The sequence below is a fragment of the Phycodurus eques genome, chromosome 2 (assembly GCF_024500275.1).
Source record: "Phycodurus eques isolate BA_2022a chromosome 2, UOR_Pequ_1.1, whole genome shotgun sequence".
Lineage (NCBI taxonomy): Eukaryota > Metazoa > Chordata > Actinopteri > Syngnathiformes > Syngnathidae > Phycodurus > Phycodurus eques.
Genome location: NC_084526.1, coordinates 15,443,197 through 15,469,088, shown reverse-complemented (window position 1 = coordinate 15,469,088; position 25,892 = coordinate 15,443,197). Strand labels below are relative to the sequence as shown.

General features: G+C 41.4%; 1 protein-coding gene across 2 annotated transcripts in view; it reads right to left on the bottom strand.

Moving 5' to 3' along the window:
- Window positions 1–18,820, bottom strand: part of insyn1 (inhibitory synaptic factor 1) — a 98,215-nt gene extending 79,395 nt beyond the window's left edge. The window contains exons 1-3 of one of the 2 annotated variants that reach the window (XM_061701696.1): window positions 18,698–18,820; window positions 18,308–18,586; window positions 16,477–17,911 (exon numbers count right to left, since the gene is read on the bottom strand). In XM_061701696.1, coding sequence (XP_061557680.1) covers window positions 16,477–16,620 — 144 coding nt within the window. In that variant the 5' untranslated portion in view covers window positions 16,621–17,911; window positions 18,308–18,586; window positions 18,698–18,820. Of the gene's footprint in view, window positions 1–16,476; window positions 17,912–18,307; window positions 18,587–18,607; window positions 18,656–18,697 lie in introns of those variants that run through there. The other variant, XM_061701704.1, reaches the window with a different exon arrangement.
- Window positions 18,821–25,892: the final 7,072 nt, after the last annotated feature.

The window sequence follows — 25,892 nt, the reverse complement described above, 5'->3', positions numbered from 1 at the left end:
AGCAAGATTAAGCTTCCTCACTAGAGAATCGGTGGGCCTCGCGTTGCCCTGAGCGCTGCTCTGTGCTCAGGAATCATCACAAATCAGTTTACATTTGTATTTGTAATTGCGTGAGCGACGATCCCGCACCTGTTTAAAGCCCCTGACAGCGTCTAATGGAGAGTCAGCCATTCCTACACGTACAGTACGCTTTGACACAATGAAAATTATGTAACTATTCTCTGAGGCTTCCTTGTGAGGTGCCATTTTTCACGCCATTAACTACTGCCTACTAGTTTTATTCAGAGCATAGAGATATGATCAAAAACAATCCCCTGCACACTCACGAACTGGCACAATTGCAACAATTGATCTTGAGCTTTTTCTGCCCTGTCTGTAACAAGCTCTCTGTTTTTCCATCCTCATCAGCTCAAGCCCATGGAATTCCAAGTCGCAAAATAAACATGCTATGGTTTTGAAATTCAATAACAAGAGCATGAAAGGTTTATATATGGTTGCTCTGATTTAAGTGCGTAAGTACAGACATATTTCAATATAGGAGGTATGTCAGATACGTTATGGGACTGTTACGCAACGGAGGGCTAATTTACCTGATAACCACCTCCACATCGAGTTTCTCCACCAACGACACGGCACCTACACCTATACTGGCTGAAGATTCAGTCCAGAAGAGCCAGTTTGAAGCGGCAGCTGAGGGCATCATCATGTCGAAGCCAAAAGGTAAGCACATCTGCATTGCTGCCGAGGGGGTGAGGGATATGGTAAATTAAGTAAAGTAAGTTTACTGTATGAACTGCTGCTCCCTTGAGTTAAAATGCTTTCTTTGTCTTCGTCTGTCTTGTTGGTTTCCAACACCACAAGTGGAAGTCAGTTGCTTGTGGTGCTCCCCATTGGCTATGTATATATGGGGCAGGATGTCCCGTAGCTCAATCCCCTGAAAACTGGCTAATTTTCAGCAAGACAAGAAAAAGTGTGCAAATGCACTATAATGCTTCATCCTTAGGGTATTTGAGGGAAGCATATCACAGATACATTACTGCCAAACATAGCCGCTCACCTGCCTTGACTCAGATATGAATTTAAGTGACATCCCATTCTTAATCCATAGGGTTTAATATGACATTGGTCCATCCTCTACAATTATAACATATTAGACTCTTATGGAAAGGCATTCCACATTAGGACTGTGTTTATAGGAATTTTTGACCATTCTTCCAGAAGTGGATTTTTTGAGGTTACACGCTGATGTTGGATGTGAAGGCCTTTGGTCTCAGTCTCCGCTCTGAAACATCTAAGTGTTCTATGGGGTTGAGGTCAGGATTATGCAGGCCAGTTACAAAACTTGATTTGTACACTGATGCACAGTCATGTTGGAACAGGAAGGGACGAGCTCCAAACTGTTCCCACAAAGTTGGAAATGTCCAAAATGTTAGCCCCTGAGCTCCAGTGAAAGGAACTCTGAATGTTTCAGTGTAACAAGAGACTTTGGACATTCAGTAGTTTGGGGATTACCCCTTCCTGTTCCTACATGTCTGCACATCGGTGCACAAAGCAAGGTCCATAAGACATGGATGAGAGAATCTGGTATGGATAAACTTGCACAGTCCTACCCTCAACACAATAGAACACCTTTGTGTTTATTTTGAGTGGCTAGTGAGCCAGACCTTCTCGTCCAACATCAGCGTGTGACCTCACAAATATGCTCCTGGCAGAATGAGAAAAACTCCCATAAACTCACTCCTAAACCTTGTTGAAAGCCTTCTCACAAGAGTTGAAGCTGTTATAGCTGCAAAGGGTAGACCAACATCATATTAAACCATATGGATTTAGAATGAAATATCACTTCAAATCATATGTGAGTCAAGGCAGATGAGCGAATACTTTTGGCAATATAGTTCATCTTACTAAGAAACAGTGTTATAAATTTAGAAACCATGTTTTCTTCACATGCTTTTTACTCTCAAGTACTGGTGAGTGTGGCAGTGGTTTAGACAAATATAACAGTGAGCCAACACCAAAGGTTAAAAATCGTATTAAGCCATAAATAACTGTTTATTAAGCATTTACGTGTTTATAACACCATTACGAACCCTTCACACGTATATAAAAACCCATATTGTAAAGTCGTGCAGAAATTCCTCTCTATAACGAGCGCAATAAGCAAGACGAGCACTATTTTGTTTTGCAAGTGTTTACCTCAGCAGAGGTCGAAAGCAGAGGCCTCATTACAGTCTATGCTGAGTGCACGGTTCCTGGAGGGAGGCCCAGTGGGTCTCATAGGCATGATGGGCTGGTCAATATGCTGGGGCCACATCCCAAAAGAAGCTCGATGGAAAGAGCGAGAGTCTCAGGGGAATGCATCTCACACATACTTTCTGTACAGCTCTCAAGGTTAACCAGCCATATACTGTAGTTTCGCCTTAGACTGACTGTCTATGAGTGATGATTCTACACATCTCAGAAGTGTATATATATATATATATATATATATATATATATAAACAAATAAGTAAATACAAATTGCAGATGCTTCAGCATATGAGTGAAGATGACCCAGATAGACAATACATTTTTCCTATGTATGGTGACTTTTGCCTCACCCTGTATATTATATATTACTATACATTATAGTAATATATTATATCCTGAGGTGAAAAGGGGAAATTTAGTATTTGAGGTGTGATGTTACTTCAAGTTGAACTACTATCATTTGTTTTCCTCAATCGAGAAAATTGAGGCATCAGTCTGAGGTGCAGTGTTTATTCAAATGGTGGTAGAGTGGTGGTCTCTCAACCCAAAGGTTGTGGGTTCGATCTTCGGCCCCTGTGACCGTGTCCAAGTATCCTTGTGCAAGATCCTGAACCCCCAGTTGCTCCTGATGCTGCGTCATCAGTAGGTGACTGAGGAGACAGTGTTAAAGCGCTTTGAGTACCTTAGGTAGAAAAGTGCTATACAAGTGAAAGCCCATTTACCATTCAAACTTTTTGTTTTTAAATGGGGAACAAAAAGTGGGAAAAACTAAAACCCAAAGAGTTCATCATTAGTGAGGTCCTGCACGATATGCTGAAATGTGAATAGTTTGTGTAATTTAAAGGTGTGTTTATTCCTAAATTTTGCTGGAAATACAAATCATACGACCTTGAGGACCTTCAACCGCTGTTATTTCTGTACTGCTGTTGACACAAACAGAGAAAAATGGTAGCAAAAATAATTCTTTGTCTGAAGTAATGACTTCAACCACTTAATAGTTTGAATTGACAGAGTGTAGGATCTAGGGCTGACAAGATGGCAGGGTTGTTTTGTATTCAGCTCAGAAAACATTTAAGGCTTAAGGTGCCTTGTTTTTGTTGTCTTTCTTTCTGAGTACAAGAGAACTCCGCTCGAGGCGCGACACCTAGGAATAATTTAGGAATTTAATTTCCATACACAAGGAAATTCAGGTTAGTCAGGTGACAAAGAGGAAATTGACAAGAATGCAGGCAGGTACTTGTCATTTCTTCTCAAACAGCTTTTAATGAGAAGCAACCCTTTAACCCAGTTTTTGTGGCAATATTAGTCATTCGAACTGCTCTAAGTGCTAGAAGGACTCTGCATCTTTTGCACAATTGTCAAAAAAAAAGAAAACATGTACCGGCATTACCAGATAACTATTAACCCTTTATTGCTCAGTGACTGTTTTTTGTCAATGTCTTTATGTCTCAAAAGTGTTCTCTGTCTATTGACTGTCTGCTGTTGTACTACAGCGGCTCCAACTATCCATCCATCCATCCATCCATTTTCTGAGCTGCTTCTCTTCACTAGGGTCACGGGCGTGCTGGAGCCCATCCCAGCTATCATCGGGCAGGAGGCGGGGTACACCCTGAACTGGATGCCAGCCAATCGCAGGGCACATATAAACAAACAACCATTCGCACTCATATCCACACCTACGGACAATTTAGAGTCTCCAATTCATGCATGTTTTTGGGATGTGGGAGGAAACCGGAGTGCCCGGAGAAAACCCACGCAGGCACGGGGAGAACATGCAAACTCCACAGAGGCGGGGCCGGGGATTGAACTGTGAGGCTTACGCTCTAACGAGTCGGCAACCGTGCCACCAGGCTCCAACTACCGGAGACAAATTCCTTGTGTGTTTTTTTTGGACATACTTGGCAAATAAAGATGATTCTGATCACGTTGATCGGTGCGTTTTCTGCATTCGAGACTGGACCCCCTCACCGAGTGCTTGGAGGTCCATGCGATTTTAACACCATGGGATGAAACCAGAGAGCAACTCGCTAAAACACTGAATGCAGGGTTAAAAAAAACAGCTATGGGAAGCATTATTGTTTCTCATCAAATGGCCAAGGGGAATGGTTTACTCTGAACAAGCGGTCCTCAAGATACTGAGTCACTGTAGCAAGAAGTACTAACGCTGTGGAACCTCCTTAATGCCCTAAAGCGCTTCAAAAATGTTGCTTGACTCAAAAATAAGCCTTTATTTGTAAAAATCGGGGATCAGTCCAGGGTTTCCCCGCCTCTCCCCCAAAGTCAGTTGGGATAGGCTTCAGCTCACCTGTGACCAATAAGGACAGGCACTATAGAAAGGTAGATGGATGTTCAGTACATACAGTATTTTGGAGATTTCTCTCTCTCATTTCTCTGTACAGCAAATTAGTAGATGTAATTTCAACCAGCATCAAAGTTTTAATGTTGTCTTTTTTTTCAGAACTTTTTCTTGTGGTAAGAAGAACGTGAAAAATATTCCCCCAGACGTTTCCCTGTCAATACATTTTGTGTTTGAATGCCGGCCGAGGCCTGGAATTGAGGATAATGGCAGTAAGGAGATGAAGAAAAGTAAGACCAAAATAAATAAAAAAATAGCCATGGACGTTATCGTGAAAGCAGCATGGTGTCCTAGTGGGTAGGATGTCTGCAGAGGTCAGGATATTGGAAATTTTAATCTCTATGGAAACACTGCGGAGTTTGCATGTTCTCCCCGTGCTTGCATGGGTTTTCTACATTCCAAAAACATGCATGTTAGGTTAATTGAAGACTCGAAATCAGGGGTGTGAAAACTCCTTTTAGTTTCCGGGTCACATTCACCCCAATTTGAGCACAAGTGGGCCGGGCCAGTATATATGTGGTCTGATAAGCTATAAATAACGACAATTCAAATTTTTTTTTTTGGGTGCACATAATTACAACTATATTCGCATGTATTGATTATTATCCATCCATCCATTCTCAATACCACTTATCCTGTTCAGGGTCACCTGGTGCTGGAGCCTATCCCAGTTGACTGTGCAAAAGGCGGACTACACCCTGAGCTGGTCGCCAGTCAGTCTCAGGGCACATACTGTATACTGTAGCCATTTGCACTCACATTCCCACCGTCACTGAGTGGGAACTGAATGATGTAATAAAGTACCGAGTGAAAGTACCGACCGCCTAGTGAAAGTACCGACTGCCCGCACGAATTCAGGGAATGTACCACTACACCAGTGGTGACTTATTGCTCAGTGACTGTTTTTCTCAATGTCTTTATGTCTCAAAAGTGTCTGTTGTCGTACTAGAGGGGCTCCAATTACCGGAGACAAATTCCTTGTGTGTTTTTTGGTCATACTTGGCAAATAAAGATGATTCTGATTCTGATTATTTAAGTGCCATGAAAAACTGAAACCAAGAACAAATTTATATGAGGTTAGCTGTGGTCTGCACAAACAATTAGCAAGCACTCTCCAACTTTTAGCATGCATCAAATTGGCTTTTAGCCTACATCTCACTAAAGAGGTGACTTTCAGCTTTTCCCTGTCAGGGGGTCGTCGCCACAGCGAATCACTCACCAGATTTGTTAGTCTGACGTAACCCATGCATTTTTATCCAGGCTTTAATAAACCTATCTCCCAATTAACTTCCCAAACTTGTTTCTAACTGCACATGTTCACATTTCCACATGAAATTACTTAAACAATATATGATATGATACATCTATAGGCATTGCTTCACAAAAAGTCTCACTTTCTTACTGCATAAAGATTGGAGGTGTGCCCACCATGCCGTGTCGTGTTACGCAACTCGCAGCACTTGCGGTTCTATGGTAGCCAGATTGGACCCACTGAAGGGCCAGTTCTGGCCCCAGGTTGTACGTTTGACACCCCTGCTTTAAACTGTCCACAGGACTGAATGAGAGTATGTTTGTCTATATGTGGACTGTGATTAGCTGGCGACCAGTTCAGAATGTACCCTATAAAATGTGGAGTTCGACACAATGTTTTGGGAAAACGTGTTAAATGTAAACATTTTAGACTAGATATTTAATTGCGAGCCATCGCCGCACCATAGGAGCATTTTTCAGAAAGAAAAACGTGACGAAAAGAAAAATGTTCACCGGAAGTATCCATGCGGTAGAATTTTGTTGTAGTGGTTAGAATGTATGCTTCACATTAGAGAAATTCTGGGTTAGAATCTCTGCTCAAGGCTTGGAGTTGTGGATGATGGCGATAAGGAGATTAAGAAAAATGACAAAAAAAATACACGTTCATGGTGATATTGTTAAGGGCAATGTTGGGGCCTGGTAGTTAGGATGTCTGCCTTATAGTCAGGAGCTCTGGGGTTAAATCTCTGTTGGAACACTGTTGTGGCGAGGCAAATATTGCCCAAGTTCGCCACGCTGGCGAACCAAAATTGCCTTCTTCAAAATTCAAAAACCCCTTCCTGATAAAAAATTAAAGTGAGCGCTTTCCCCCCGCTTTGCTAAATGCTTCAATCCACCGTCCAGCAGCTGCTGGCAAAGCAGTCAGGCTCATGGGCTTTCCCAGCTGCGGGGAGAGGCGCATGGGAGAAAACAAGACCCGATGCCACCCGGTGCCAAATTGAAGTATGTATATTTATTACTGCGGCATACGTTTAAAGTGTCAATGGTGAGTGTGTCCAGCAATTCATTCTCACAGCAAGTCACTCACTCGCTAGTCATCAATGCACGAGCCACTAATCTCACTTTGGTTGTCATGACGAGCGTCTCGAACCAGGGCCGTACGTAGCTAGCTCGTCATTTGCTTTTCAAATCTGTTACAATTATATGACAGCTAAAGTTAGCCTGGTAATATTTACACTCAAAGATCTAGAATATTAATGTTTATCTTAAACTACAAAGTTTTAATTTGAGAACATTCTATATAAAGTCGAGGCTTTACGCGATCAGGATTTATGGGGCCAATCACCGATCAGCAAGTTTAAAAAAACAATAACCCATCACCGATCTGATCACAAAATGGAGCAATGTGTCTATTTAAATGACCTGTTCATTTAATGTATATACTTGTGGACTTAATTGCTCAAAAAATATATATATTTACAATAAATAATGTATCATTGTTCATCTATTTATGCCAGTGAGGCATAGTGACAGACAGAACTAATGAATGGTCTTCTATTAGATGGAAGGAAGTACATACAGTAATTAATGTATCCACTTTTTGTGACATTTTTGTTTGTTGGTGTGCCATGAGATTTTCAAATTGTAAAATATGTTCCATGGCTCCATAAAGGTTGGAAATCACTGCTAGTCAGGTTATGTATTCTAATCAGTCATGTCACACAAACATTACATGACAGAAATAATGGGTGCTAACTTACTGTAATTATATATTACCTCAAGCACGTCCTCTCCTGTCCTGAGCACCGGTGACCACCAACACATGTTTTTTCCCATTTTGTCCTTATAATACAGTCGGTGCGATCCACTCTTGTCGCCATCGCCATGGTAACGAGCATATCCGGTCGCATTTGACAAGATAAAGCCCAATGATCGTAAAAAACGAGATGCGGTGGTATCGGAATAAAATATTTTATTGTAGTAGTAAATTATTTTAAAAAAATTAAATTAAAAATGTAGTAAATTCGTCTTGTAGTCTGATCCGGGCATTATGTGTTGTCTGTCTCAGACGTTTTGTCTATCTCACACCGCTGACGTTTTTAAATTATAATTTTTTTAAATAACTTTATTGGCCATCAGATATTTACACTACTACGTCAAAAAACGCAACAAGGGTAAGAATAAAGTAGCTTTTGGATTCATTAACTGTGGCGACGCGGAGTAAATGTCTTTTGCGGAGCCGATCAATGACGTCATTGATCGGCGAACTATGACATTAAAGCCGATCAGCATAAAATGGAAAATATCGGCCGATACCGATAAGGCCGATCAGATCGGTGTAAAGTCTAATAAAGTCCTTAAGATCCATCTTGAGGAAATTAATTTCACACCTCTACTGTAATTAACAAGTGCTGAGGTGTCACTCTCCACTTTACTCTGCTGACACTGACAGCAGTGCTACTGCTACTGACAAGAGGATGATTATACAGTACTCCATTCTATTGTGATTGAAGATTTTTCTTTTTACAGTTCAATAGTAAAATAAAGATTTGCTCTTCATATCAATTCATCATATCATTTAGGCCAGTACCACAATCCACGCTCCAGCATACCGCTCCAGACGGCTGCCTTAAACAAGTTTATTAGACAATGTTTGACAGGGAGTGCATTTGGCATCTATGCATTTATATGCATGCAGTTAATGATATCTTACCTACTGTAAATTCTCGAGTTTTAACTGGGGAAAAAATGGAGTACTACTCAAGTCAATAATACTTCTCATACTCTCGAGGGAATGAAGCTCTGGACCACTCTGCGGCGGTGGGGTTGGGGGGGGGGCACTATTTTATCTGCGACTGTCTCATTCTCCTGCTTGTTGTGAGTGCTGAAAGCAAATAGACTGTAAATTGATTTGAGCTTACCCTTCAGTTCAGGCTAGATAAGTTAAGGCCTGTTTCATTCTTGTAATAGGTGTGGACACCTCAATGACTTCATTCTGCCATGTAGCCTAGGCTACAAATTGTCACATTTCTAACTCGGAAGCAAATTGCACAAGGCGAAATCTTGATTAGATACCAGTTTGTTGTTAGTTAATTTGTCGGCATGAGTACACAAAAACCTTTACAAAACTTGCCTCGGTGCAAGGGCTCATCCAGATGTGGATAAAGGTGGGATTTCTGCAGTTAAAGTCTGCTTGCAGTGGATCAAAGTGGGGCAATTCCCCTACGATAGGAAAAAAAGATTGCTTTGTATCCACCTTGTCAAGCACACTACCGCTGCCGATTGGATCAGAGAGGGCAACAATATTACCCTGCAAAAGACGAGCCAGACAGACAAAAGACAACAGACAAAATCTGTCTTAATCCCAATTTTGGAAAAAAGTAAACAGTACGTGTCACTTTGCCAAGTTAGTAAGCATACCCAGAAACCTTCTGAAGATGACCATCGACATGGCGGGGCATTTTTTCATTGTTCTTATTAATAATGTTGAAAATGGCCACAAGACTGCCACTCACAGTGAGTCAGGGTTCAGCTCTGCCCTGCTCATGGGGGGGCAGACGGAGGAGGGAAGGGGGTTAACAAGAAGAAGAAGAGTTCCCTGGAGAAAGAAAGTGTCTCTTTGATTTTGGTCTCCCCTGGGCAATTTCTGGCTTTGGAACAAATTTGGTTTACGGCCGAGCGTGTTCATTTCAGCAGGGTGCTGCTAAAGGTGGAACGTGTGGTAACTGGTGGCAGTATCAAACAGGAGACGCAAGCTGCCTGGCTTGCTGGCTGGGGAACAGGCCGACTGATCCTGGGCCAGCTGTTTGAAACAGCGTTAACACGTGCTTCAAACAATGCCACCATTTAGCATAGCGCCTGCTCTCAGAGCAGATCATTCACAGATCAGCTCTTTTGAAAAGGTACAATTTTTTTTTTTATATAAATCTCTTGATTTGCACTAACGTCGGCCAACAGGATTGTGTGGCATTTAACTGTAATAATTCATAATTCATAAATAATTTAACAAAAACAGAACACACATTTATTTTGTCGTAATAAAAATACATTGGATCCTAAAGTCCCAAAGATAGATAATAAAAATGTCTCAAAATTTACACAATAACTTGGGAGGTCAAACTGCCATCATATTGCACAGGACTACAGCATACCTCACTAGAGATCAATATAGCCATTCATTTTGCCTTTTGAGATTTTTGCAACATAGAACACAAGATAGGAAATGGATGAATTACACACAAAAAACAAAAAAACGCTTTGAAATACGATCGAATCAAACATGGACTGTGCTTGTACTGTAAGATTACTGTATAAAATTAGGTTTATGGAATATGGATGATGGGTGTGATAGCTGCAACTCCCACCGCTCGCAAATGAATAATGATGGCTTGTTTTTGATTCACGACACACTTCCAAAGATTAGTTAAATAATCCACACCCTGCCCGGTGGCCATTCTCATTAATAAAGCAGCAGGGTCTAGCGTAACGTCGACTATTGAGAAAACTAGCCTCAATCTATCCTGAGGCCTCCTGTCAGGGGGCAATGTCCTCCAATGTGCTGCATTCTGCCAGTGATAATTGCTCTCTCTTTATCGTCTTTTGACCTCATCTCATTTGGAGCTTTATTGTATTTGAGGAGTCCTGATTGCCTGCCCCGTGTTCATTTGTCTTACGCCGAACACAAATGTGTTGCATCGTATCCTTCTGCATAACGGCCATCATAACAGTCCATCATCCCTGCTTCCTTCCCGAAATTTTTTATTCTTTTTTAAAATGCTTCAGCTTGCATATCTTGACTTTTCCACCCTCACTCGGTACTTTATTACATTATTTTAATTTGCCAGACTGGAAGTGTCCGATAAAGAATATTGTCTTCCAGTGGATATCATCTATCCTGCCAAAGTTAGTTGGAGAAAACATCTGAATGTCACGTAACGTTCACAAAACATTTCTTGTTTATCCTTTGTCCAAGGTTGATGCTGCAACCCAATGAAGGATTTCTCCAGCGGAGTCGCCTCTCCTGCCAGTGTGATTATTACAAATGGAGTGCTTTATCGGCGTATATTACCGTCAATGTCCTTCCTTTATGTCCTTCTCATTGGACTCGTCACAAAGACTGTCATGTGATTCACGAGTACGAAGGAGCCGTATGTCACCCTAATTGACTTTGGACGACAGAGTAGGTGGAAAAACTTTCACAAGGCATGAGATGTACTTATTCAGCTGCAGGGACAATACAACACATTATAGGGAATATTAATGTTGGTATGCAGTTGTAAGAGTTATATACAGTTCTTGATGTGTTACCCTCTTTATTAACCCGTAGATCAGTGTTCAGCAACCTTTAATACTCAAAAAGTCATTTTGACCGTCTCCGACAGAAAGAAAAAAAACCAAAAGAGAGCCACAAAATCCTTTTGACATCCAAAGTGAGGATAACACTGCATATATGGTTTTATTTCTATTAAATTGTATTTCTGCATGTAACAAAGACGTTTTTAACTCCGAAAAAAAGACTTGGTTGAAACTTACTTTCAAATTAAGTAGTTAATGTCTATTTGAGTTCCATTTATTTGATATGGACATCACAAGAACGTTCCACATACCAGATGCATTGCTCTCGTTTTTTTAGCACCAGAGCTAATTCTCAACACTTGTCCACAGGAGGCGTATTAGTCCTCCTCTTATTCATAAAATTAAAGGCCAACTTCAACGTAGCACATAGCATTAAATGTTCTGTTTTCTCAGAAACATTTCTTCATTACAATAAGCTGGCAGTTTTTGACTTGAGTTCGTTGTCACATTTCTGTGGGGCCAATTATGTATTACTCGTGCACTCACTGTAGTTGTCTCGCCATGCTGCACTATTTGCATATACTGGCCACTCATGCCAGAGTAGCATCTGCTCCATTTGCACACTGATTGAGGAGTATCTGTAACATTTGCACAACCAACATTGTCCCAGATGATCGCACTACTCGTCACTTTAAACCGCATACACTCCTTGAAGTCTCAGCGCCCTTTGCACTATGGTCATTGCACCGGACTATCGCAATATTAGTCATTCGAACTGCTCTAAGTGCTAGAGGACTCTGCATCTTTTTGCACAATTGTTTTTTGCCAATGTCTTTATGTCCCCAAAGTGTTCTGTAAATTGACTGTCTGTTGTACTAGAGCGGCTCCAACTACCGGAGACAAATTCCTTGTGTGTTTTGGACATACTTGGCAAATAAAGATGATTCTGATTCTGATTCTGATTCATATTTGCCTACCAGGGGTCAAACAGCTCAATAAACCTTGGCAGCAAGTGTCGCAAATCGGGGCTTGTGACACATATTTAAGCAACAACAGAAAAACCTTTTATTTGAATGTTACAAGAGCGCTATAATCTTCAAACTTACAAACACATTTGAAAAACGAACGGACTAATTTAAATCTAAATCAAATACTCATTTAAGTTTTTTTTGTTTTGTTTTTTTAAACTTGACCACTTAAATGTTAAAACTCGGCCTTGTATAGAGAAATAAAATTTATTTCCATTGCAATTTTCCTGATTTTCTAATAAACTGTTTATAGAATGTGGCATTCACCAATGTATGCTGAGTATTTGATTTAGATTTAGATTTAGATGCTGCACTTGACACATTACACATTTAAGTGGATTAGGACTGAGCATTTCCTGTGATACAACAGCCATTGTCATATCATCGAACTTAAAATTAAAATACCATACTATTATTATTAAAATAACTTTACATTAAGAACAGAAAAGTCTCACCTGTTAGCGAACCAGGCAACAAATCTACCTCAGTCACCATGAATCAGTGATCGTGTTTCAATGGGTTTCTCTCTGAATGTCTTAAAGTCCCGTTGCCAGTGTCCTAGTAAACAGAAAAATTCTGCCCTAAGGAGTTTTGCCACAGAGTGAATTAACTGTGGCTCAACTTCCCTCACCTGACTTCTTTACACAACAAACTAGTACACTGCACTTTATTTTGGACTCATATCCACAAAATCAATTTAATCAACAATCAATTCAACACAATCGACCAAATTCGTAATGGAATTATTATCCACAATTCCACACTACGTTTTGTAGAGTAGGCTTTTTTTATTTTTTTTATTTTACATTTCACTCAGAAAATCTTTAGGAAACCATGCTGGTTGCCAAGATTCAGATTTTAGTTTTCAACAGCCATGTAATTCAACAGAAAGGAAGGAATTATAGTTTACATCGTCCTGCCAATCACAGATTCTTGGTCTTTGTGAGGGCTACATTCCATTGTAGTTTATTCAACAAGACGCTATGATGTTATTGGCTTGTGTCTTTATGCAGGACATTGTAGCCCTAGGCATTGGTGTATGAATGTGTGGGTGAATGTGAGGCTTTGTAAAGCGCTTTGGGCACTGTGATAGTGTAGATAAAGCACTATATAAGTGCAGTCTATTTACCATTTGAGGTAGGTTTTTTTTTTGTTTTTGTTTTTTTTCCAGTGGGGGGCAGCTTTTTACAATTTCATACAGTATATGAGCCTTCACTCTCACCCTAAAGATTGTGCAGTTCCCTATAGACTCCTGAGCCAAGTTCCGGGTATTTTCTTATTGTGGTACCTTTGTGTTTGCTGTTAATAGTGTTTGATTAATTCATAAACCCCACTGAGACTTGGCAGGGCACCTTCATATGATATTTCTAAACGCACACACATATACACATCCAACAACGACAATTGAATGATTTGTTTCCTGCCTGGACTCCTTTTATTCATATGCTGACAACGGTCTTTTCCACCTTGGCAGACTGCACCAAAGTGTTTTCTGTGAGGTCTTATAAGTGATGAAAAGGTTTGCCTTGGCGGCCCATGTTATGTTAAAAGTGAAATAAAAATGGCCTGGACATTGCTAAACCTTGAGATCCAATAAAAGTACAATGCACATTTGGAATTGCCTCTTTAAATGTCTACAGAACATCTTGCTTTCTCGGAGCCGATGCACAAGACTATTACAGCTACGAGTTGTAAATATATAAATAAATAAAAACCTCATATTTTCATTCGTGTTGAGGCTCCAACTAAATGGCTTGATTGAAGGCTGGAATAAGAAATGAGTGCACATTGATAAAACTATAAACAATCAATGTATGTTAGGCAGGCAGATTGCTTTGCTGAATGGAATTTTAATGTTGTTGGAATTAAGAGGTTTTTGGTTTCTGCACGTGTTATTTTGAGCTTCTAAAATCGCCCAAGTAAGGAAGGCAAAAGAGGGAAGTGGCAATGCTGCATTTCTGCAGTGCAGGCCTGTGAGCTGGATTGTCATCTTTTGACTCCCGAGAATGCCACAGTTCCACCAGCTCTCTGAAGACCTTGTGGGTGATAATCAGTCACTACTGCTCCATCACTGAGTTATTTTACCGCATTCACGTGGCAATTCCTCATTTATTTATGTGACAGTTATCTACTCTGTTGTTCCTTTCACATAGACAAGAATAGGAGATTTTATGCAGCATTAGCCAGTCACGCATATGACTGTGACTCTGCTTCCTTGCCTTGGCGGCCCATGTTATGTTAAAAGTGTGATCTTCAATCACACGGTCGGTCACTTGCTAGATATTGATACTAGTAACATGGCGGCTAGTGGGTGGGAATTGCAGTAAGTCACAGTATGATATTTAAAAAAATAATTAAAAAAAATAAAAATAAAATTTGTTTTTAAAATTATTTTAACAACGATACCAGTTATATCAAGATACAGCAATTGTGCGATAGTGGATCATTTGGAAGAAACCAAATAGCAATACATCACAATATGTAACTGAAGACTGAGAGTCTTCAAGCATTAAGTATACAAAATGTTATTTGACATGAAACTACATAAACTTTTGTCTGATATTAAGCTGATGTACATAATTGGAATTTTTTTCAGGAGCAAGTTCAATGTTTAAAATAAACAACACAAATGACAGCTTTCAGTACCAGAAATGCCGCAATCATCACTGTATGTTGTACCTCAAATGTTTAATAATTAAGAGGATTTAATTTAATAATAATAACAGCAGAATACATGGTGTCCTCTTTTTTTATTCATATGAGGTTTCAAAGGTACGGAATGAATGAATAAAGTAGTTCATGCAGCAACATATGAATATGTCATCACGCGGCACAAGAAGGCATGCTCAGTTACTGCTGCACTTACTGTTTTTCACTGGATTGTGGGATTCACTGGATTGGAATTTGCATTGGACTTTACTATATTAAACTAATAGACAACTGTGTGTTCCAACTCAAGCACAAATTTGGTTTGTCGCTGCTTTAGTAATGGCACTCCGTTGTAAACCGGGACCCCCTGCACTGAGATCAACTGATTAGAAAATGTCAAAATCGTCATAAAGTGTGCATAATTTGACTGACAGTTGAAATATCCATCTTTGACACCTGCGTATGGAGCATGAAGTGAAATTGAAAAGGTCAATACATCGTGATACTCTTCCCCACCACAAGAGGCTAATATGAAGACCAGCTGTCAATGCGAAATTGAGACATTCCCACAAAGTTACGTTAGAGTCATCGTGCTCCATTAATGGGCGCTGAGACGAGAATGGTAATAGGCAGCAGGGGCTGGCATAGGCACGAGGCGCGTGTTTGTTCATAAATATCTCCAGCCGGTATTACTCAATTTGCTGTAGCACCATAATCGTCAATCACGGCCTCTCCGTCCCACTTTAGAGGAGGCGCGCTGTGAGCCGTGCCCTTGCGCCTCTGAGTACATAAGAGGTGGGAGTCTGAAAGAATGTGTGCAAAGGGACTCCAAACATCTATTTACAATCTCCCCGCCTTGTCTTTTGGACATTACATGGTCCAATGTGGACCTGTACAGCATGTTTAAAGCATGTTTCCCTTCCTCTGCTTCCCTGGAAACAGGTGGGAGGTTTAGAACTCTCAGGACATGGGATGGGTTTAGTGAAGCTTCCATCCGTCTCCGTCTCCCCAGCTGGTGTTATCTCTCTTTAGGAGGAGCTGAACAAGACGAGCTCTTGGGGAAAGATCCCAAAGAGATGGCGGGGGGGTTGTGTACTCTCGGACTCAGATTATCAGCGCAACACATTTTTTTTTTTCTTTCTTCCACCTAGATTATTTAAAGTAGCAGAACACGATAAATTCTGCACAATCTCGCTATTACCAAGTCCCTTTCAAACATCCTTCACACGCTGCAGTTGCAAAACTACAGGAATCTCGTTGATCCCGAACAAAATGCTTACATAACAGCTGCGGTGCTAAGTGTTGGATCTTATCTAAGCCCGTTTTCTCTCACAGCCAAGCTTTGCTGCCCTCATCGGGTCTTCGCACCAAGTTTACCCTGCCTCAACTTGGAGACATGAGCCGTGTTAATAATTGCCTCCTTTTTGATGGGGAGACTGCAGTACTAATCAACAATATCCTCCTGCTACACAACAACAAAAAGTCAGCTCCCGCATTCAAATCTTAATCACAATCTCCACACTGTGAGGAGAATGTTATGCTTAATTAAATGAACTCTTCCTTAGTAGCACACCCACAAAGAACCCACTTTCTCCCACAATCCCTCAAAGCCGTAAAGCTGGATGTTTGTGTAATTTCCAAGCTCACCTCCCGAAGTTCCTTGGCCACATCCTTGAGCTCTCTTAGAATTCCTTCCAGCTGGTCGATCACCATCTTCATGTGGCTGCGGATGCGTTCTCTCGGGCTGGGGGTCTCAGCGGTGTCCCGGGCCGGAGCTCTGCTGAGGGACATCCTTCACAAGGTGACGTGGGGCCAGTGGCCAACGGGCTGAGGGCGTGGGGGAGCCGAGTCGGGGTCCATGTCTTTGGCTACGAGGAGCCTCAGTGCTACTGATCCGAACAGGGGCCCCAGCCACGCAGGGAGACCTCAACATCTTAAAAGCACCTGGACGACCAAAACGCCTTTCCTCGCCTGCACACTCGGCAGAAGGTCAGTCTCTGGCAGCCATGACGTCCATCCGAAATCAGGGAGAAAGAGAGCACAGGAAAACTCAAACACAATAAATCCATGGAAAAAAAGAGGCAAAAAATGTGCCGAGGCTGGAATAATAAAAAAAAAAAAAAAATCTTACATAATCAAACTGAGCCAACTCATCTCATGTGTCAGTGTGTACAACTGAAATGGTTCTGGAGGAGATGCTATTTAAAACACTGTTCTATACTTGGGAAAGAGCTTTTGCCTTTTGCACTTGAAAAACAGAGCAACATTGTGTCATACCACCATTATAAAAGTTGATAAATATCCACTCTTCTAGAGATAGAAAAATACAACTTCCCAGATGATTGTCTTCTTTTATGGATTTTGTGAGGGAGCTTGCTGTTGGCTATGAAAAAATTGATATTCCTTTTCATCCCAACTGAAAATGATGAGAGACGTCAGTGGTCATGTCAAAATAAACTTCAGATCCCCATTTCTTTTTGGATCATTTCTTTTCAGTTGTTTTCAGGACGGAGGATTGGTGGACCGGGGCAGGTATTTTCCTAGAGAATCCAATCTTCCTTCCCAAAAGAAGGATTTATTCCAGGTGGTGTAGTATCAGGATGAATGAATTCCTAAGCCTACGAAACGTGACTCGTGGTGAGAACAACAACAAAAATCACGGTGGATGAGACGCAGTTATAGGGGAGGCAACGGACCGACTTGTCCTAGAATCTGGGTGGCACTTGATACCCACAGCAGTCCACAAGGCTGTGCCCCCCCCTCCCTCAACAAAAAAACCCCAAAAGAGCAAAAAGAGAAAACGACTCTCTTCTTTCTCTCTCAGTTGTTGCTAAGGAAACCAGGACTGCCTCCCCATGCAGTGATTGGATAATTATTTTACTTCTTATCCGTGCGGTGTGTGGTTTTCTATGCGGACTCTTCTTTCAGAGAAGCAGGGAGCTCACTGCCATCCAGCAGGATGAGATAAATCCCAGAAAAGATTCCCGGCGGAGCCCTGGAGAATGTGCAAGGGGAAGCGCTTCCCGCCAGATGCGGGGCAGCACTGCTGCCGTGGGGCGCCCCGGCCAACTGCACATGGCACCTGGACAGATAGGAATGGGGAAAGCAAATCACTTATTCTTCCACTCTCTCTCTCTCTCTCTCTCTCTCTCTCTCTCTCTCTCTCTCTCTCTCTCTCTCTCTCTCTCAGCACCTTCGAACGTGCGAAAGCAGGACGGAGAACGGAAAGGATTAACTCGGAGCTTGTGTCAGAAAGCGTCACCGCACACACACACACACACACACACACACACAGAGAGAGAGACTTACCTCTTCTGTGCATCTCGTTACTGTTGCTGTGCCCAGAGCAAAGTGCCCATGCACATCCTTGGCATTCTGAGCTACAGACAACCTCACTCTTCTTCCCTTTCTCCCACACTTTCTCTTTCACTCTCTCTCAGTGGCACACACACACACTTCCCTCCCTCCCCTTACTTACTGTCTTGACAGAGAGGAACCTCTATCAGCGGGGGTCTTTCACTCTCAGGCTCATCAGTAAGAGGAAGATGAGGCTGCGTGGAAGACGGGCAGGAGGAGGCGAGAGAGAGCGGTCGGCAAGTCCGTTGAGGGAGCCCGAAGTGAAGACGAGAAGACGCCGCCGGCTTCGATCCTGTCAGCAGCGCTGCGAGCGTCACACCGATAACCGCGCCGCTGAAAACGAGCCACCCGTCATCCCCCGCTGGCGTTCGCCTGCCGTCGTGAGGCAGCCGAAGGAAAGCTGCGCGCAGATGACACTTACTCGTCGTTCGTCTACTCGCCTTGTCTCATCACCGTGACCACGGAGAACCCCCCCCCCACCCCACCCGAACCCCTCCTCTCTCCCTCTCACTTTCAAGCTTGCTCCCGCCTTCTGTGGCGCTTGCTCTTTCTTCCGTCTCTCTGCCCACCTTTCACCCTCGCTGTGTCCTCCCTGACTGCCGGATGAAGGCGAGCTGATGCCAGACTTGCTCATGTGGACTTCTGGCAGCACCACTCGGCTCTTCGCTTCCACTCGGCGGAGGAGGAGTCTGGCGCTTTTAAAGGCGCAGCTCCTCCACCCACGCTGTGCTCCACCTCTGCCGGCATCCGACGCTCGCTCGCAACCTGTCGCGGAGGTTCTATCGTCTATTGAATACATCGGGATGAAGTCACGCTGCCAGGCGCAGCGGTCGCAAGGCCTTAGGGTGCTGAAAATCATCGCTGTACAAACAAGGCAGGTTGGGTCCCACGCCATAGCTCACTACTGCCGTGGAAGTTCTGTAGCGACTCTTATCCCGACTTTCTATACTGACAGGCTAAACAGGAAGGAGCCCCAAAAGAATTCATATAAACATACTCAAAACCTCACAAACACGTGTATCCAGGTGAAAATATGTGTGGCCCCCGGGGTCGACCCACCGCAAAATCCTATTGACAATCACTGGTATGCATGTTGATCGTGACAGGACGCAGGCAAATCAGTTAAGAACCAACGCAATGAAACGCGCGGGTCGACGGCCATTTTAGTTTGAAGGTGCCATTTGAGTGGATTTTGGCCATTTCCGCGGAATGTACCTGAACAAATTTACCGGGAATTCATGCAGTCGCCACTCAATTTGGACCGTGTATACTATACTAATACTAGGCGTACTAAATATTTTCTAACGCGAGCTCGGAAAAAGGCAACACTGTGGAGCGTGTGGCGACTACGTCTGCATCGCTATTAAAGTTGGTTCTGGGTTGGAATCTCTAGTTTGCATCTTCTCAATTTGTTTGTGTTGTTGTTTTTTTCTCCAAATAGTGACTGAAGACTCAGAATTGACCATAGGCGTGAATATGAGTGTCAATAGTTGTTCGTCTCTATATGCACTGTGATTGACTAGCAACGAGTCCATGGTCTGTCCCGACTCTCACCCAAAGTCAGCCAGGATTGACTCCAAGATCACATTTGACTTTAAACTGGATTAGCATTTTGAAAATGCACATCCAATAATAACTTCTAGAGCAAAGCACGTTATTTTCCAACGGTCTTTTTTGGATTGTTTGTTAGCTAACTGAGCAGAACAGCCAGAGGCTCTGTGCATTCCTCTGAATTCCATTTAGCATAATTGCAAAATGGGATTCAGGTTATGTGGATTTTCCATGCAGATTAATTTGGTCTGGCATCCTTGAATCGTAGAAGTTGAACTGATGTTGTAAGGCTATTTAGAAGGAGATTTAAAATATTTTCAATCAATCAAATCCACATGTATGTTTTCTTGGATTAATAAATAATCATCACCATCATCCTCACCCCCCAAAATAAAAAAATATATATACTCAATTTTATGTCTGTTAAATACATACATGTCACAAATGGAGAGGAGCTGGACCTAAGAGCAGGCGGCTGCAGATAGGTTATGATGAACAGTTTATTATGGGAGGTAATGGAGGTGGTCCAAGGTGCGTTGGCAGGCAGTGGCAAGGACAGGCGGCTGGCTTGGCGGCGGGGTGGCAGAATGACGTAGATCAGGAACACAGAGGGGGAAACACTGAGAAGGAGGATAGACACAGGAGTCATTAAAGGGGAGGAGGAATAGTTTGGCTTACGTGAGGCAGGTGGGCCGTGGTACCGCTTGGAGAAGCTGCATTACTTTGGCGAGGATTTCCAGGATCAGGCAGGCTTATATGCAGGTGGTTACACAGACACACAAGTGCAGTGTAAGATTGCAGAATGGCTGTACATGTGACTCTGCAAAAAACAGGTGTCCTTGAGCATTTTCCCTCTGCACCTTCACAGCACCAAACGAAGAGGCTCTGTTCTTTCGCGCTTTTATGCCGCTGTTTTCTTCTTGCGCAACATTGTAAAACTCTGCTATTTTTTGCAAGGTGTATTTAGTAGGGCAGTCCCTAATAGAGGGCTAAATAGCATCCCCATGGAAAAGACCCAGGTCCACAGCTCAGATAGCTTTATTCCAGTGATGCCTTCATGAGAAAGAGAATTTGATCATTTCCCTCACGTAAACTATTTTTCTTTTATGTTGAGGTCATACCGTCTGGTGTGTGTGTGTTTTTTTTATTGTTTTTTTTTTTTTTTTTTTTTACAAGGAATCTGGAGTGGGTGCAGAATAATATGGCTTGCACTTAATATTTCGTAGGAATGATTGTGCCATGCCTTTTTTTTTATGGAATGTCATTTTTTTCTAGTTGGGTACAGGGCTCATAAACAAGCATAAAAATGTCGAAAAAGACATTAGTGCACAAACACTGGGAACTGCCTTACAGATATAAGGCAGGTTGTTCACATACCAATTTTTAACATCTTAACTGTTTTTTTCAAACGTGAGAGACCCTGCACAGGACGAGGAATAGCGCTGCATGTAAGCTTGAACAATTCTTCAAAAAAGAAACATAAAACGAAAAGAATTATACATTGTGTATTTTAAAACAACTACATAGCTTTGCCTTACGAAAATCCACTGAGCTTAATGCTAACAATGCAAAACGCAATTGAAATGCTAACCTTCGCATCGATAGCCGCAGTTGGAGATGCAACTGATATTTAAACAAACGGGAGAGCAACACATGTAGATAAATAATATAACAATACTTTACATTCAGTTTATGTTATTACTCTGTTTTTAAAGTACAGTATTAAAAAGAAGCAAACATTTTGGGTTTTTTTATAGGGGGAGGCTGGAACAGATTAATGGCACTTTTACTCATTTCAAGGGGAAAATATGATTCTAGAGTTAAGTATTTTGAGTTAAAAGTGTGGTCATGGAACTGATTCAACTCCAAGACGTTGATGATGTCGTCGGTGAAAGCTCCCTGAATGAAGATCTTGTCCTCGTTTGTGACGTAAGCCCCACTATACTGTAATTATTAAAATTGTGATATAGCATACCTCCACTTTTAAAATTAAAAAAATGGGATTTACAAAGAACAGAAGATTTAGCCTTTATATGATTGTTCTTTTTTTAGTCTTCAATAAAGTCACTGGGTTGGCAACCACTGTTACAAAATGTCCGGAGGATTTATTTTGTTTTACAATGTTGACAGAGAGAGAGTGCCAGCAATCAATACAGTCAATTTTCTTCCAACATGAAGGATTTGATTACAGAATTGAAGTCCACAGTCTTTACCAACATTGAAAAACAATGTGTGAGTGGGCCTTAAGTGTTTTTAACAAAACAGAAACAGGAAATTGACTTTAGCGATTATATTTTACTTAAAAGTTAAAATTGTAAATTATCCATCAAAAACAACTTTAAATCACTTTTAACAATACATCATTTTTTTTTTTTTTTTACAATTATTTACTTAAACCGTTAACTTATTTATTTAGAGAAGAGCCTGAAAGGCAACACAGGGCCATTTCTTTGATGTAATATTATTTTGTAGTTGATTTTCTAGGTAGGAATGCATTACAGTGAAAGCTCTATGATCAAACAAACATCATCTTCTGCAGGATGTTGTTGAATAGATTTGATTGGAGTTCAAAGTAATCTTCCTATAGGAAATAATACAAATATAAATGTTCCTGTGTCAATCTGTCCCCATCATGAAAACAATATGAAAGAGTACTGGCAAAGTCACCTTTTCATTGCAGTAGGATATTATTGATAATAATCCATTAAATGTACTTGTGATTTTTGTGTACGTGTAGCGCACAGGTGTCAAACTGAAGGCAGAGGTGCCGAGTGTGGTGCGCCACATCTTTGTATGCAAAAGCAAATCATCAGTCTGTCAATTTCCACGATTCCTGCTTTTGTTTATTGTTACCATACACCTTTTTACAGTAACTTGAAAAATGGTTGAACAATTATCCTTTACTCTGATTTCAAAACTAGTAGTTATCCATCACTTTGTTGACATGTTAGGGGTAGCCCGGCTAGGTCCTATATATAGATAACCTGATGATTGAGGTACACTTTAAATAGGAGAAATATGACAAATCAACAATGCAGGACACCTGTTGCTCTTTCTCCATTCCATTGGATTATCTTTATTTTACATATTAATTTTAACAGTTTAACCACAATCTTGAAACAATCTAGGTATGTTACTAAATCCAGAAAAACGGCACCATTTTCTTTCCATTTTGCTGAGGCGGATTTCCAGCACTTGAATATAGCGAGGTCCACCAAATCACGTTTTGTCATTGTTCCACGTAAGGTAATCCTTGTTCTTTTCCAATAGCATTTTTGGGAAATCCCTTCACCACCTCGTTTTTACAATTTTCAACTCAGGTGAGATTTTCTATGGTTCTGACAAAGATGAACATGATCCTCGATTTCGGCATCCAGTATCATACATTCATAGTAATCGGACATGATTGAAAACTATATGGACGTGATGAACTATTATTATTCTTGTTTTCTGTCAGATGTTACGTCAGAAATGTGAAGTAATTCTGACGATACACTTGCTCCCGGTTAGGTCCAGAAAATGAGATGGCTCAAAAACATTGCCATTGAAAAATGGGGGGGCAAAAGTGCTCCTGAAAAATATTGTGCCCCTTCACTTAAGTAGTTGACGTGTCTCTTTGGCCCACATAGTACTTGGTAACTTTCAATCAGCAACCACACTCCACCCCCACTGGATGGTCTTTCCACTCATTTTGTCTATTCTTTTCATTAGGTAACATGAGGCACAGTTGAAGATTATCACGTTTGTTTAGCTGTGTGTTATAAATACTGCTTGGATGTTAAATCATGTATATGCGGATTTGCTTCGTCATTATCAGAATCAGAATCATCTTTATTTGCCAAGTATGTAAAAAACACACAAGAAATTTGTCTCCGGTAGTTGGAGCCGCTCTAGTACGACAACAGACAGTCAAATGACAGAAAATACTTTTGAGACATAAAAACACAGTCACTGGGCCGGTAGAATTTATTATTTTCTGGGACAATGTCGATTGTGCGAATGTTGCAGATGCTACTCAGGCACATGATTGGCCAGTATTGGTCAACAACAGATATGCAAATAGTCCAGCGTGGCGACACTGCTACAGTTAGTGCACGAGTAATGTATAATTGACAAAATTGGCAGCATGTTGCAATGAAATTGAAAGTTAACTGTTTAAGAAGTTAATGGCAAGAGGAAAGAAGCTATTGGAATGTCTGCTTGTTTTAGTTTGCATTGTTCGGTAGCGCCTACCTGAGGGAATGAGCTGCAAGAGGTTGTGACCAGGAAGTGGAGGGTCCAAGAGGATTTTACATGCTTTTGTCTTAGTTCTGGCAGCGTGCAAGTCCTTAAGGGTGGGTAGGGGGGAACTGACAATCTTTTCAGCAGTTTTAATTGTCCGTTGCTGTCGGAGTTTGTCCTTTTTTGTAGCAGCACCAAACCAGACTCAATTACCTCCCAAAAGACTGTGAAAACCCCCAGGATCCTTCATGTTCATCAGCTGATTCTCCAATGTCAACCAGACAGTATCAACCAATGAACAATGGACAAAATGACATCTTACCTTTAGCTGTGGAACAGTGAGTGTATCCTGAAACACACAGAGAGAAAATTTGTATTGTAAAGCTGCACATTTCAAAAGGATTAATAGCATGGACACTTGGGAAAAATAAAATTAAAAAAAGATTACAAATTTACAAGTCAAAATAACTTTGGACACATTTTTTTAATAGTCTGGCAATGTTAAGGAGAGTGCAAAGATGGACTTTCTTGAAAATCAACCCAATTGTGTTGTAGTTGGAGTTTGAGAGAAAAAACGCATGCTTTCAAACAACCAGTTTTGTTAATACCATACATTATTGACTCAGTGCCTTCAGTTGCATTGGGAAAACAATCAATAGTGGAACCTATTTCAACATATCAATAACATTCAGAAAAGTAATTTACCAAGCAAATGCTCAGGTAAAAGCATGTTGCTAGCAGAACAGAATGTTAGTTTTATTGAAGATTCCAAATTGCCCAAAAGTGTCAACGTGAGGGCGCCTATTGATATGTCTATATGTGATTGACTAGCGACCAGTTCAGGATGTGCCCTGCCTCTTCCCCAGTCAGCTAAGATAGGCTCCAGCTCTCCTCACAAAGACAAATAATATAGAAAATGGATGGCTGGATGGATAGATGCCTGGATGGAGGGATGGACTGATGGCTGGATCAATGGTTTACTTTGAATTTTTTTTTAAATGAAAGGTTTTATGAGAGAGACAGCTATTATTATTTTAAATTATTTATTCATTGATTTATTTTTTAAATTAGAACAACTTGAAAGAAACCTGGATCTCAGAACACATTGTGTTCCACTTTGGAGATACAATCTTGTGATGTAAGGTGGCTGCATTGAATCATATATACAGTGTTCCCTTGCCACTTCGCGCTTCACGTTTTGCGGCTTCAGTGCTTCGCGGGTTTTTCCAAAATATTCCTCATCAAAAAAATAAAAAATAATTTCATCAAAAAATAAAAATGAAAAAATACAGCCATATTGCGGAAAGACGGGTTGTTTCATGTTGATGCATTAGAGAGAAGGTTTCCATACATGCTGAACAAAGCGACTCAGAGGCTTTGTACATGCCTGTACTGTACTGTACTGTACATGCCACGGGCACTCATACAAGGTGCGTCATTGGTTCCCGGCGCGACATTGACCAATGAGAGCACGAGCGGATTTATCCCGTGAGCTGATAGGCTGCGCATCATCGCAGCCTCACCCAGCATCTTCCCTTGTTGTGTCTCGCCAGTCTCGTCCACGCTGTTGACTGTCTCGCGTACTGTATCTTAGTGTTGTGTTCGTGATAACTTTGTTTGTTTAAGCGATAACTTTTTTTGATTAGTTAAGCCCTTACTATGCCGCCTAAGCGCTGTGCCCCTGCGAAAGCTTCCTCCGGGGCGCCCACGAGGAAGAAGAAGATGATGACCATCAGCGAAAAAGTGAAACTTTTAGATCAAAGAGGGCAATAGTTATGCATCTGTGGCCCGCCATTATGGCGTGAATGAATCTTCAGTGCGGTACATCAAGAAAGAGGACGCAAACATTCACAAAACTGCTTCAATACGGAAGCGAAACGTGTGGTAACTCCACGTAATAAGAGACTGGGTCATGTCCTTGTACAGGGGAATTT